Here is a 14,224-nt window from a genome sequence, read left to right on the forward strand (position 1 = left end):
TATTATCTCACAGTTTCTGTGGGCCATGAATTTGGGAGTGGTATAGATGGGAGGTTCTGGCCTAAGATCTCTCATGAGGTTGTAAGTCTATATGTCAGCTGAGGCTGCAGGCATCTAAAGACTTAACTGAGTCTGAAGAATCAGCGTCCAAGACAGTTCACTCACCTGTTTATTGGCAGGAGGCCTTATGTCTTTGCTGGTTATTGATTGTAGGCCTCAATTTCTCACCATGTCAGCCTCTCCATAATGCTGCTTGAGTGTCCCATGACATAGCAGGTGGCTTCCCCTAGATGGGGTGATTGAAGAGAGAGGATAAGGAGCAAGCCACTTGACTTTTCCCCCAAAATGCAGTGCCTTTTATCTTGGAAATCACACATTGTCACTTCCACTAGTGATTTGGAAGCAAGTCACTGAATTGAGGCCATACTCGATTTGATCTCTTGATCAAATTTGATCTCTTGAATGAAGGAGTGACAAAGAATTCATGAACACATTTTAAAACAACAGGAAGACATAATAAGCAATAAACATAGCAAGTAAATTAATGGAGCTTATTAGAAGGTTTTAAATTCTATGAAAATAAGAAATAAAGAGGGCAGAAATAAGGGGACTCAGAGTATGTGTGTGTGTGGAAGGGATGTAGGTTGCAATTTTCAACAAGGTGGTCAGTGTAAGACTCATTAGGAAGATTAGATTTGAGTAAAGACTTGAAAGAGATGAAGAAGTTAGCTAAGCAGATATCTAAGAGAAGAAAGCACTAAATCAAGGGAATAGATGACCTGACAGTGCTGGGATGGGAGTAAAATGAGGTGAGAAAAAAGAATGCTAACCGTGTTATATTAGTAGTGTATTTTCAGTTGGGCAAGTGGGAACGTTGAAGGATTCTTTTTTCTTTTTCTTTTAACTTAAAGTTTTTGTTGTTTTTTGTTTTTTTAAGTTTTTATTCTATATTAGAGCATACTTGATTAGCAATTTTGTGTTAGTTCCAGGTGTATAGCTAAGTGATTGAGTTATACATATACATGTATCTATTCTTTTTCAAATTCTTTTCCCGTTTAGGTTATTACAGATGCTCCCTGTGCTATACAATGGGTCCCTATTGGTTATCTATTTTAAATATGGTAGTGTATATGTGACAATCCCAAATTCCCAATCTATCCCTGCTTCCCACCTTCCCCCCCAAAACCATAAGTTCCTTCTCTTAAGTCTGTGAGTCTGCTTCTGGCTTTGTAAATAAGTTCATTTGTATCATTTTTTTAGATGCCACATATAAATTATATGATATTTGTCTTTCTCTTTCTGGCTTATTTCGCTTTTTATGATAATCTCTAGGTCCATCCATGTTGCTGCAAATGGCATGGTTCATTCTTTTTTATGGCCAAGTAATATTCCACTGTATGTACCACATCTTTATCCATTCATCTGTTGGTGAATATTTAGGTTGTTTCCATGTCTTGGCTATTGTAAACAGCACTGCAATGAACACTGGAGTACATGTAAGAGGAAGGGTTATTTCCATGGCTGATATTTATAAGTTTATTGTTTCTAATAGGAATGTAAAGAAGAAATCAAAATGGATCTGAGTATGAGTGTGAATTCTGTCACCATCTCTGTTGAGGGAATGACATGTAGTTCCTGTGTTTGGACCATTGAACAGCAGATTGGAAAACTGAATGGTGTACATCATATTAAAGTAAGTTACTCCTTGGAAATCAATACTGTTGACTGGAATTCTTCTGGGAAATTATACTTCTAACACTGAAATAGATGCAGAAACACTAACATGTATGACACAAAGACTGTCATACTTCAAACCTTGAAGCTGAGTAAATTTTCTTTGGCCCATTAACTTATTTTCTTGTTAAAGACAATAATAAATTATATATTTTTTAAATTTAAAAACATCTGAACATTGAGTCTTGATGTTATGGTTGTATCAGTTTATATTTTATAAGTATAGGTGCTGACATGAGTTTGAACAAACTGGAAGATAGTAAAAGACAGTGAATCCTGGTGTGCAAAGAGTCAGACAAGACTTATCGACTGAACAACAGCAACAGTATTTTTTATTACTGTTGATGTCATATTGAACTAAAATACATGTTCTCAAAGGAAGGATTATGGGGTTTCTTTCCCTTTTATATCATGACAGTTAGTATGTTAATAATAATGTAGTCTTCCCTAAGAACGTGCATACAAAGTGTAACTAATTTTCTAAACATTTTCACTTTAGTTTTTCATTGCAAAACTAAAATAGACTTTTGTTAGACTATCTTAACACATTCCTGCTGTAATTCATCTCAGAATCCTATTTAGTGAAAAAGAGTGATTTATCATATATTCTAGTTTCTCTGTAATGAACATGAATTGTTATTATAATTATTATACATAAATAAGAAAAGCTAAGCTTTGTTTACAACCCACTCCAGTACTCTTGCCTGGAAAATCCCATGGATGGAGGAGCCTGGTAGGCTGCAGTCCATGGGGTCACTAGTAGTCGGACACAACTGAAGCAACTTAGCAGCAGCAGCAAGCTCTGTTTAACACCTTTTAAACACAAAGGCCAAAAGTAGCAAAGTCAACACAGGACTGCCCAAAAGGAAACAAAATGATACCATGCCCCCTATATCCTGTAAAAAATGTCTTTGAATGTTTCCTGTGCTCGTTTTTTTTTTGGCATAGACATAGTGTGTTAAAGCAGCAAGGGGTCTTAGATATGACTTAAGTAGTCTAACCCCCTCATTTTACACATGGACAGACTGAAGCCCAGATAAGGAAGTGATTTGTGCTAAATTGCACAGCTACCTAATACCAAATAAAACTAGAACTCAAGTTCCATGATTCCTGGGCCGGAATGTTTTCTGGTCATACAGTATTTACAAATGCATTTTAATTTGCATATGGTTCTCAAATTTGTGATCTCCAATTTATTCTGTCACATAACTTCCAAAAAAAAAAAAAAAAGCAGCCTGGTATTTTCATCATCAACTGGCTTTCTACCACAAAATTGCTGTTTTAGCTCTGTGTCACTATTCTCTATATAAATTCTTCTCAGAATAATTCTAATATTTTTAGCATGAGATGCCTTGAATTATATTTTATTTGTCACTGTCTTTTTAATCTTTCTATTTCCATGTTCATAAAGGTTTCTTTGAAGTTAAAGCCTTTGAGGTTAAAAATATGTTTTGACGAGGTCCAACTTTCTCAGTTTCAGCACTGTTGACATTTTGGGCCGGATAACTCTTTGTCTTAGGAGAGTGCTTCAAAGGATATTTAGCAACATCCCTGGCCTCTATCCATGAGATGCCAGTACCCTCTCCTTCCACTTGTGACAACCAAAAATGTCTCCAGACATTGCCAGTGTTCCCTAGGGATGAAATTGCCCTCGGTTGAAGATCGCTCCTGTAGTCCCTTCTCAGTTCAGTTCAGTTCAGTTCAGTCGCTCAGTTGTGTCCAACTCTTTACGACCCCATGAATAGCAGCACGCCAGGCCTCCCTGTCCATCACCAACTCCCGGAGTTCACTCAGACTCGCGTCCATCGAGTCCCTGATGCCATCCAGACATCTCATCCTCGGTCGTCCCCTTCTTCTCCTGCCCCCAATCCCTCCCAGCATCAGAGTCTTTTCCAATGAGTCAACTCTTCGCATGAGGTGGCCAAAGTACTGAAGTTTCAGCTTTAGCATCATTCCTTCCAAAGAAATCCCAGGGCTGATCTCCTTTAGAATGGACTGGTTGGATCTCCTTGCAGTCCAAGGGACTCTCAAGAGTCTTCTCCAACATCACAGTTCAAAAGCATCAGTTCTTTGGCACTCAGCCTTCTTCACAGTCCAACTCTCACATCCATATATGACCACTGGAAAAACCATAGCCTTGACTAGACGGACATTTGTTGGCAAAGTAATGTGTCTGCTTTTGAATATGCTATCTAGATTGGTCATAACTTTTCTTCCAAGGAGTAAGCGTCTTTTAATTTCATGGCTGCAGTCACCATCTGCAGTGATTTTGGAGCCCCCAAAAATAAAGTCTGACACTGTTTCCACTGTTTCCCCATCTATTTCCCATGAAGTGATGGGACCAGATGCCATGATGTTTGTTTTCTGAATGTTGAGCTTTAAGCCAACTTTTTGACTCTGCTCTTTCACTTTTATCAAGAGGCTTTTAGTTCCTCTTCACTTTCTGCCATAAGGGTGGTGTCATCTGCATATCTGAGGTTATTGATATTTCTCCCGGCAATCTTGATTCCAGCTTGTGTTTCTTCCAGCCCAGCGTTTCTCATGATGTACTCTGCATATAAGTTAAATAAGCAGGGTGACAATATACAGCCTTGACGTACTCCTTTTCCTATTTGGAACCAGTCTGTTGTTCCATGTCCAGTTCTAACTGTTGCTTCCTGACCTGCATACAGATTTCTCAAGAGGCAGGTCAGGTGGTCTGTATTCCCATCTCTTTCAGAATTTCCCACAGTTTATTGTGATCCACACAGTCAAAGGCCTTGGCATAGTCAATAAAGCAGAAATAGATGTTTTTCTGGAACTCTCTTGCTTTTTTGTTGATCCAGCAGATGTTGGCAATTTGATCTCTGGTTCCTCTGCTTTTTCTAAAACCAGCTGGAACATCAGGAAGTTCACCGTTCATGTATTGCTGAAGCCTAGCTTGGAGAATTTTGAGCATTACCTTACTAGTGTGTGAGATGAGTGCAATTGTCCCTTCTCAGAGAACGTCTATTATATACCCTTTGGCTCTTTAGTTATTATTTGATGATGGTAAATTGAGTTTCAAACAGGCTCATGTGCCCCTTTCTCTTCATATTAGCTTCTTATGGTTCTTTTTTGCCAGTGATGGGTATAGTGAACAGTGTTCTCAAACCACAGCATGAGAATCACCTGTAAGGCTTATAAAACATAGATTGCTTTAAAACATAAAACGCCCAGAGTTTCTGTGTTAGTAGTAGATCTGAATGGGGCCTAAGAACTTAACTAAAGCTGTGGTTCTGGGACCACAGTTTAAGAACCATTGTATTGCATGAGTTATACTTACACTAAAGATTATTTGTCATTTGTTTGAAATTTAATTTAACTGGGTCTGTCCTATATTTTCATTTACTAAATCTAGTTGGTAACCTACTTTGAAATCATTCCCCTTTACTTTTAGACCCTCATAAGCACTGATTTATTTATTGTTCCTATAGCTTTAATTTTTAAAAACTACCATATAAATAGAATCATATAATATATAGCCTTTTGAGCCTGGCATCTTTCATTTAACATTGTGCATCTGAGATTCATCCATGTTGTTGCATGTATCACTGGCTCTTTCCTTTTTGTTTCTGAGGCGTTATTCTCTTGTATGGATTGTGGCAAAGTTTGTTTACCCATTCATCTATTGAGAGACATTGGATTGTTTTAAGTTTCTTTTGTGATTATGAAAAATCCTCTGAATGTTTACATCCAAGTCTTTGTGTGGACATAAGTTCTGATTTCTCTTAGGCAGATTCCTAGGATTGGATTTATTCTATCATGTGGTAAGTGTATGTTCAGCTTTTTGAAACACTGGCAAATGATTTACCATAGTGGCTATACTATTTTATGTTCCCAGCAGCAATGTGTGAGGATTCCACTTCTCTCACATTCTCTACAGCACTTTGTATTACCAGTCCTTTTAGTTTTAGACATTCTCGTGGGTATGTAGTGGTATCTCAATTCTCATTCCCTTAATGGATAATGATATTGAGTATCTTATTTTGTGCTTCTTAGGCATTTGTATACCTTCTTTGTGAAATGTCTGTCAAACTTCTTGTGAAATTTTTAGCTGCATGTTTCGTTATTATTCAATTTTGATTGTTTTCTATATATTCTGAATATGTCTTCTATTAGATATGTGTCTTCCAATTTTTTCCCCAGTCCATGGGTTGACTTTTTAATATTTTTAAAATGTCTTTCCCAGAGCAGCAGTTTTTACTTTTGTTGAATTCCAATTTATCCAATTTTTTATGGAGCATGCTTTTGGTGTTATCGCTAAGAAATCTTGACCTTACCCAAGATCACAAAGATTTTACAACTGTGTCTTCTAAAAGATTTTACCTTTAGATCTATGATCCATATTAAATTAATTTGTATATATTATGAAGTATGAGTTGAGGTTAATTGTCTTAAATATGGATATCCAGTTTGCTAAGCAGCTCTATTTATTGAAAGGTAATTTTTACTCCATTGAATTGCCTTTGCACCTTTGTTGAAGCTCAATTTACCATATACTTATGGATATGGTATGATCTGTGTGTCTGTCCTATAAATATCACACAATCTTGATCATTGTAGCTTTGTAATGAACCTTAAAATCAAGTAGTATAATTTCTCAACTTTGTTATTTTTCAGAATTGTTTTGGCTATTCTGTTTTCTTTCCCTGTACACATAAATTTTAGAATCAGTGTATAGGTTTCTACAAAAATATCGCCTGGGAATTTGACTGTGACTGTGTTTATTCTGTCTATCTATTTGGATAGAATTAACATCTTAATAATACTAAGTATTCACACCTTTGCACATGATATAACTCTCCATTTATTTAGGTATTCCTTATCAGGGATCTGTAGTTTTCATTGTAGAGATCCTACATATATTTTATTAAACTTATATTAAGTATTTTCTGTTTTTAGATGATGTTTAAATGGTACTTTTAAAAAAAATTCCAGTTTCAGTTGTTCATTACAAACATACAGAAATGCGGTTGGTTTTTGTATGTTGACTTTGTATCCTGAACTTTGCTAAACTGTCATTAAATCTGTTAGGTTCCCTGAAGATTCTTTGAGATTTTCCACATAAGCAATTATATCATCAGGGCATAAAAATAGTTTTATTTCTTCCTTTCTATTGTATGTCTTTTATTCATTTTCTGTCTAGAACTTCCATTACAATTTTTAATAGGAGTGTTGAAAGTGAACATCTGTGTCTTGTTCCTGATTAAGGGGGAAAACATTGTCCTTCACCTTTAAGTATTATGTTAGTGTAGGGTTTTGTAGATGCCCTGTATCAGGTTAAGGAAATTCTGTACTCTTCCTGGTTTTCTGAGAGCTTTTATTTGTAATCATGAATAGATGTTGAATTTTTTCAAGTGCTTTTTCTGCATCTAGAGGTGATCATATTGTTTTTCTTCTTTAAGGCTGTTAATATGGTGAATTACATTGATTGATTTTCAAATGTTATACTAGCCATACACTCCAAGGATAAGCCCAACTTGGTCAAAGAATACTTTTAAAGAAAAATTTCAAACGTACACAGAAGTACAACTTTTACCGGTCACTGGCAGAATTCCTTGCTGTTTATTTTCATGACAGCATCATTTGATTTTGATAATGTATTTTGCTGATGCTTTTGAAGATTTGTTCTGGGCCTTCCTGCCTGTTCTGCTTTGTTTAAGGTAGAGGTCCCTGACTATGCTTAGTCACTCGGTCATGTCCATTTCTTTGTGAGCCCATGGACTGCAGCATGCAAGGCTCCTCTGTTCATGAGGATATTCCAGGCAAAATTACTGGATGGGTTGACATGCCCTCTTCCGGGGATCTTCCCAACCCAAGGATCGAACCCAGGTCTCCCACACTGTGGAAGGATTCTTTACCCACTGAGGCACCAGGAAAGCCCTGACTAATGGATTGGAAATTCCTAGTATATCTCCATGCCATTTTCAAGCCTTTTTGCTGCCCCCTGTCGACTTCCGTTTTTCTTGTCACTCTTCAGAATTCTCAGCATTGTTTGGAGCATAATTTCAGCACTCTTTCCCATGCTTCATTCAGTTTGGTTCCCCACTTGTTCTCTCCTATTTCTCTCCAACTTATATCCGAGGGCCCAAAGACATTAACAATATCTCCTTGCCAAAAGTTTGGGGATTTCTACTATAATGATGGTACATCACCAGATGGTCAACACCGAAATCAAATTGATTATATTCTCTGCAGCAAAAGATGGAGAAGCTCTGTACAGTCAACAAAAACAAGACTAGGAGCTGAGTGTGGCTCAGATCATGAACTCCTTATTACCAAATTCAGACTTAAATTGAAGAAAGCAGAGAAAACCACTAGACCTTTCAGATATGACCTAAATCAAATCCCTTATGATTATACAGTGGAAGTGAGGAATAGATTTAAGGGCCTAGATCTGATAGAGTGCCTGATGAACTACGGAATGAGGTTCGTGACATTGTATGGAAGACAGGGATCAAGACCATCCCTGTGGAAAAGAAATGCAAAAAAGCAAAATGGCTGTCTGGGGAAGCCTTACAAATAGCTGTGAAAAGAAGAGAAGTGAAAAGCAAAGGAGAAAAGGAAAGATATAAGCATCTGAATGCAGAGTTCCAAAGAATAGCAAGAAGAGATAAGAAAGCCTTCTTCAGTGATGAATGCAAAGAAATAGAGGAAAACAAGAGAATGGGAAAGACTAGAGATCTCTTCAAGAAAATTAGAGATATCAAGGGAACATTTCATGCAAAGATGGGCTCAATAAAGGACAGAAATGGTTTGGACCTAACAGAAGCAGAAGATATTAAGAAGAGGTGGCAAGAATACACAGAACTGTGCAAAAAGGATCTTCACGACCCGGATAATCACGATGGTGTGATCATTCATCTTGAACCAGACATCCTGGAATGTGAAGTCAACTGGGCCTTAGAAAGCATCACTATGAACAAAGCTAGTGGAGTTGATGGAATTCCAGTTGAGCTATTTCAAATCCTGAAAGATGATGCTGTGAAAGTGCTGCACTCACTATGCCAGCAAATTTGGAAAACTCAGCAATGGCCACAGGACTGGAAAAGGTCAGTTTTCATTCCAATCCCAAAGAAAGGCAATGCCAAAGAATGCTCAAACTACCGCACACTTGCACTCATCTCACATGCTAGTAAAGTAATGCTCAAAATTCTCCAAGCCAGGCTTCTGCAATACGTGAACCGTGAACTTCCTGATGTTCAAGCTGGTTTTAGAAGAGGCAGAGGAACCAGAGATCAAATTGCCAACATCCGCTGGATCATGGAAAAAGCAAGAGAGTTCCCGAGAAACATCTATTTCTGCTTTATTGACTATGCCAATGCCTTTGACTGTGTGGATCCCAATTAACTGTGGAAAATTCTGAAAGAGATGGGAATACCAGCCCACCTAACCTGCCTCTTGAGAAATCTGTATGCAGGCCAGGAAGCAACAGTTAGAACTGGACATGGAACAACAGACTGGTTCCAAATAGGAAAAGGAGTACGTCAAGGCTGTATATTGTCACCCTGCTTATTTAACTTCTATGCAGAGTACATCATGAGAAACGCTGGGCTGGAAGAAACACAAGCTGGAATCAAGATTGCTGGGAGAAATATCAATAACCTTAGATATGCAGATGACACCACCCTTATGGCAGAAAGTGAAGAGGAACTAAAAAGCCTCTTGATGAAAGTAAAAGAGGAGAGTGAAAAGATCGGCTTAAAGCTCAACCTTCAGAAAACGAAGATCATGGCATCCAGTCCCATCACTTCATGGGAAATACATAGAGAACCGTGGAAACAGTGTCAGACTTTATTTTTGGGGGCTCCAAGATTACTGCAGATGGTGATTGTAGTCATGAAATTAAAAGACGCTTACTCCTTGGAAGAAAAGTTATGACCAACCTAGATAGCATATTCAAAAGCAGAGATATTACTTTGCCACCAAATGTCCGTCTAGTCAAGGCTATGGTTTTTCCAGTGGTCATGTATGGATGTGAGAGTTGGACTGTGAAGAAAGCTGAGCACCGAAGAATTGTTGCTTTTGAACTGTGGTGTTGGAGAAGACTCTTGAGAGTCCCTTGGACTGCAAGGAGATCCAACCAGTCCATTCTAAAGGAGATCAGCCCTGGGATTTCTTTTGGAGGGAATGATGCTGAAGCTGAAACTCCAGTACTTTGGCCACCTCATGCGAAGAGTTGACTCATTGGAAAAGACTCTGATGCTGGGAGGGATTGGGGGCAGCAGGAGAAGGGGAAGACAGAGGATGAGATGGCTGGATGGCATCACTGACTCGATGGACGCAAATCTGAGTGAACTCTGGGAGTTGGTGATGGACAGGGAGGCCTGGCATGCTGCTATTCATGGGGTCGCAAAGAGTCGGACACAACTGAGTGACTGAACTGAACCGAACTTAACTGATGGTAATATATGGAGGCTTTTTCTTAAATATAGTGTGAATTGCTGACTCTTCAGCATGTCTATTTTTATTGCCAGGGCTTAATGAGTCAATGTGTAATTTTAACTGAGTTGTGTCTTCATTTGTATGATGTACTTATTGTTTTGATATATTGTTTAAGTTTTCAGCATCTTTGAAACAACTTTATATTGGTTGTGGTTCTATTTACTGGAAGTTTTCTGTAATTTTTCTTTTATTCAGTATTCATTACAATGATGACAGAAAGTTAATGCAACTTTGGAGTTTGATCAGCTTGCATCAGTCCTAAAAAGGTTTTTCTTTGCCTACTTCAGATCCATATGCCAAAGATAAATTTTAGACATGCTGCCCAGAGTAGATGTAAATATTCTAAAGGGAGCTTTATCTAACTGAACATCAGATTTACTACAGGATATAGAATTAGGAATCTGATGGATTCTAATAATCAGAAGCTCATTACATATTTTAAGTGCTCGAATCATTAAATTGGAACCAGAATGTTTTTGTGTATATCCAGATCAAATACTTATGGGAGTTCTGTCTTTTAATCTGAATCTAAACATTTAAGTTTTTACCCCGTCTTCAGAGATTTCAAATGGATTTTAGCTTTTGAGTGAAGTACGGGATTCATGCTTTCTTGTCCTTACAGTGTTCTTGTCTGTGATTCATACATCTCATAAGATCTTAAGCAAATTAGCTTCAGTTTGTCTTGTTTTTATTACCAAAAAATTGGCTAATTAGCACATAGTGATTCTTCGTGAAATTTGATACAAAATTTTGCCACATGTTGTGGTGCCAATATATTGACAATTATTTTCTATACCTGAAACTCTACGTGTTTTTTTCAATGTCATCTTGGCCAGAGAGGACAAAGTAAACTGTATCCATTTTACTATTTGTTTGGGAAGAAAGTAGTGTTTCTCATTTGCTTACTAAACTACACACTCTGGTCAGATGAGACTATGTTGATGGTTGTGGCAGGAAAATCTTTCTTTACACAGTGCATATGCCTTCTGTTGAGTTTTCTGTCCTGTAGCTATCCATGTGAATACTTACATATGAAGTTTTCACTTTCACATGCTCCAAATGTAGGGTTTCCTTTGATTCTCCAGGCAAGGACACTGGAGTGGGTTGCCATGCCCTCCTTCAGAGGATCTTTCTGACCCAAGAATCAAACCAGTGTCTCTTACATCTCCTGCATTGGCAGGCAGGCTCTTTACCACTAATGCCACCTGGGAAGCCCCATTTACCATCTACCTTGGCATAACTACAGTCTTAGAGGCTTCCTCATTGCCTCCTCCCCTCCTCCCTGCCCTAAGGACATTGCTGCCTTTAATTTGTTTTGAGAGAGAGCCAAGTTGGAAAAGCTGAGAGATGACAGGTAACTTTTATTAACTCTACTACAAGTTTCCGCCAAAGTGTTTGTATTCAGAATACTCAAATTTATAAAAATTATTGAAAATTTTCACTAATTGTAACTGTCCAAAAATCAGACAGATATTTTTGCAATTTGTTAATTAGAAAAGAGGATGGCAAAAATAGCTCTGCAACCTTCGGTCCCAAAACTTTAAAAATAAATAATTTAATTTCAGTGAATAGGTAATGACATATGTACTTGACTTATCCTCAAATGAAACCAGTTAAACTTCTCCACTAGAGCTGAAATGGCTGGTGCTAGGGGCCAGGAAAGATATAAGCATCTGAATGCAGAGTTCCAAATAGCAAGGAGAGATAAGAAAGCCTTCCACAGCAATCAGTGCAAAGAAATAGAGGAAAACAATAGAATGGGAAAGACTAGAGATGTCTTCAAGAAAATTAGAGAAACCAAGGGAACAATTCATGCAAAGATGGGCTCAATAAAGGACAGAAATGGTATGGACCTAACAGAAGCAGAAGATATTAAGAAGAGGTGGCAAGAATACACAGAAGAACTGTACAAAAAAGATCTTCACAACCAAGATGATCACGATGGTGTGATTGCTCACCTAGAGCCAGACGTCCTGGAATATGAAGTCAAGTGGGCCTTAGAAAGCATCACTACGAACAAAGCTAGTGGAGGTGATGGCATTCCAGTGGAGCTATTTCAAATCCTGAAAGATGATGCTGTGAAAGTGCTGCACTCACTATGCCAGCAAATTTGGAAAACTCAGCAATGGCCACAGGACTGGAAAAGGTCAGTTTTCATTCCAATCCCAAAGAAAGGCAATGCCAAAGAATGCTCAAACTACCGCACACTTGCACTCATCTCACATGCTAGTAAAGTAATGCTCAAAATTCTCCAAGCCAGGCTTCTGCAATACATGAACCGTGAACTTCCTGATGTTCAAGCTGGTTTTAGAACAGGCAGAGGAACCAGTGATCAAATTGCCAACATCCGCTGGATCATGGAAAAAGCAAGAGAGTTCCCGAGAAACATCTATTTCTGCTTTATTGACTATGCCAATGCCTTTGACTGTGTGGATCCCAATTAACTGTGGAAAATTCTGAAAGAGATGGGAATACCAAACCACCTGACCTGCCTCTTGAGATTTCTGTATGCAGGCCAGGAAGCAATAGTTAGAACTGGACATGGAACAACAGACTGGTTCCAAATAGGAAAAGGAGTACGTCAAGGCTGTATATTGTCACCCTGCTTATTTAACTTATATGCAGAGTACATCATGAGAAACTCTGGACTGGAAGAAACACAAGCTGGAATCAAGATTGCCGGGAGAAATATCAATCACCTCAGATATGCAGATGACACCACCCTTATGTCAGAAAGTGAAGAGGAACTAAAAAGCCTCTTGATGAAAGTGAAAGAGGAGAGTGAAAAAGTTGTCTTAAAGCTCAACATTCAGAAAACGAAGATCATGGCATCTGGTCCCATCACTTCATGGGAAATAGATGGAGAAACAGTGGAAACAGTGTCAGACTTTATTTTTCTGGGCTCGAAAATCACTGCAGATTGTGATTGCAGCCATGAAGTTAAAAGTCGCTTACTCCTTGAAAGGAAAGTTATACAGCATATTGAAAAGCAGACACATTACTTTGCCAACAAAAGTCCATCTAGTCAAAGCCATGGTTTTTCCAGTAGTCATGTATGGATGTGAGAGTTGGACTGTGAAGAAAGCTGAACACCAAAGAATTGATGCTTTTGAACTGTGGTGTTGGAGAAGACTCTTGAGAGTCCTTTGGACTGCAAGGAGATCCAACCAGTCCATTCTAAAGGAGATCGGTCCTGGGTGTTCTTTGGAAGGAATGATGCTAAAGCTGAACTTCCAATACTTTGGCCACCTCATGTGAAGAATTGACTCACTGGAAAAGACTCTGATGCTGGGGAGGGATTAGGGGCAGGAGGAGAAGAGGATGACAGAGGATGAGGTGGCTGGATGGCATCACGGACTCGATGAACATGAGTTTGGGTGAACTCTGGGAGTTGGTGATGGACAGGTAGGCCTGGCATGCTGCGATTCATGGGGTTGCAGAGAGTCAGACACTCCTGAGAGACTGAAGTGAACTGAGGAGCAGATTAGAAGCTAAGTCTTACTAATTAAGTGTGTGCTAATTTCAGTAAAGCTATGTTAACCATCTAGAAACTAGTTCACATAGTTTTTCTCCAAATTACTTAGGTTCTTATTGTCTATGACAACTAATACATTTTCCAAAACCCTCAACTCTGTGACGAACTGTTTTAGATTATTAAATTCATCCTAGTTATCTATGTAAAACTAAAGGATGAGATTCTGTTTTGACATTTGCAAGTACATTCCTGTATAAATTTTCCCCTAGAGACTTATTGTACCCCACTCATAGGTAAGGCTGCTATGTTTACTGCATCTTCCCAGAATTTACCACTGCTTAATGGCCTATCTAAAGTCAGAGAAATGTAATTAAATTGTATTAAGCTGTACTAGAAAAGTAGCAGAAGTATAACATGAAAGCACTTTGTGTTATCAACAGTGATTTATATGGATCCTAGTGACAGATACTTAAGGCTATAGTTTCCAGAGTACATTCATAATTTGTTTGCTAAAAATGAAGGTAGACATGCTTTTTCTACCTTTTCTAG

At 38.2% G+C, this 14,224-nt stretch overlaps 1 protein-coding gene across 1 annotated transcript in view; it reads left to right on the top strand.

Annotated features, from left to right (window-relative positions):
- The window catches only part of ATP7A (ATPase copper transporting alpha), a 158,368-nt gene that overhangs the window by 76,398 nt on the left and 67,746 nt on the right, over nucleotides 1–14,224 (top strand). The window contains exon 2 of the mRNA XM_004022208.6: nucleotides 1,553–1,693. Coding sequence (XP_004022257.1) covers nucleotides 1,574–1,693 — 120 coding nt within the window. The 5' untranslated portion in view covers nucleotides 1,553–1,573. The remainder of the gene's footprint in view (nucleotides 1–1,552; nucleotides 1,694–14,224) is intronic.

This window comes from Ovis aries, chromosome X, assembly GCF_016772045.2.
Source record: "Ovis aries strain OAR_USU_Benz2616 breed Rambouillet chromosome X, ARS-UI_Ramb_v3.0, whole genome shotgun sequence".
Lineage (NCBI taxonomy): Eukaryota > Metazoa > Chordata > Mammalia > Artiodactyla > Bovidae > Ovis > Ovis aries.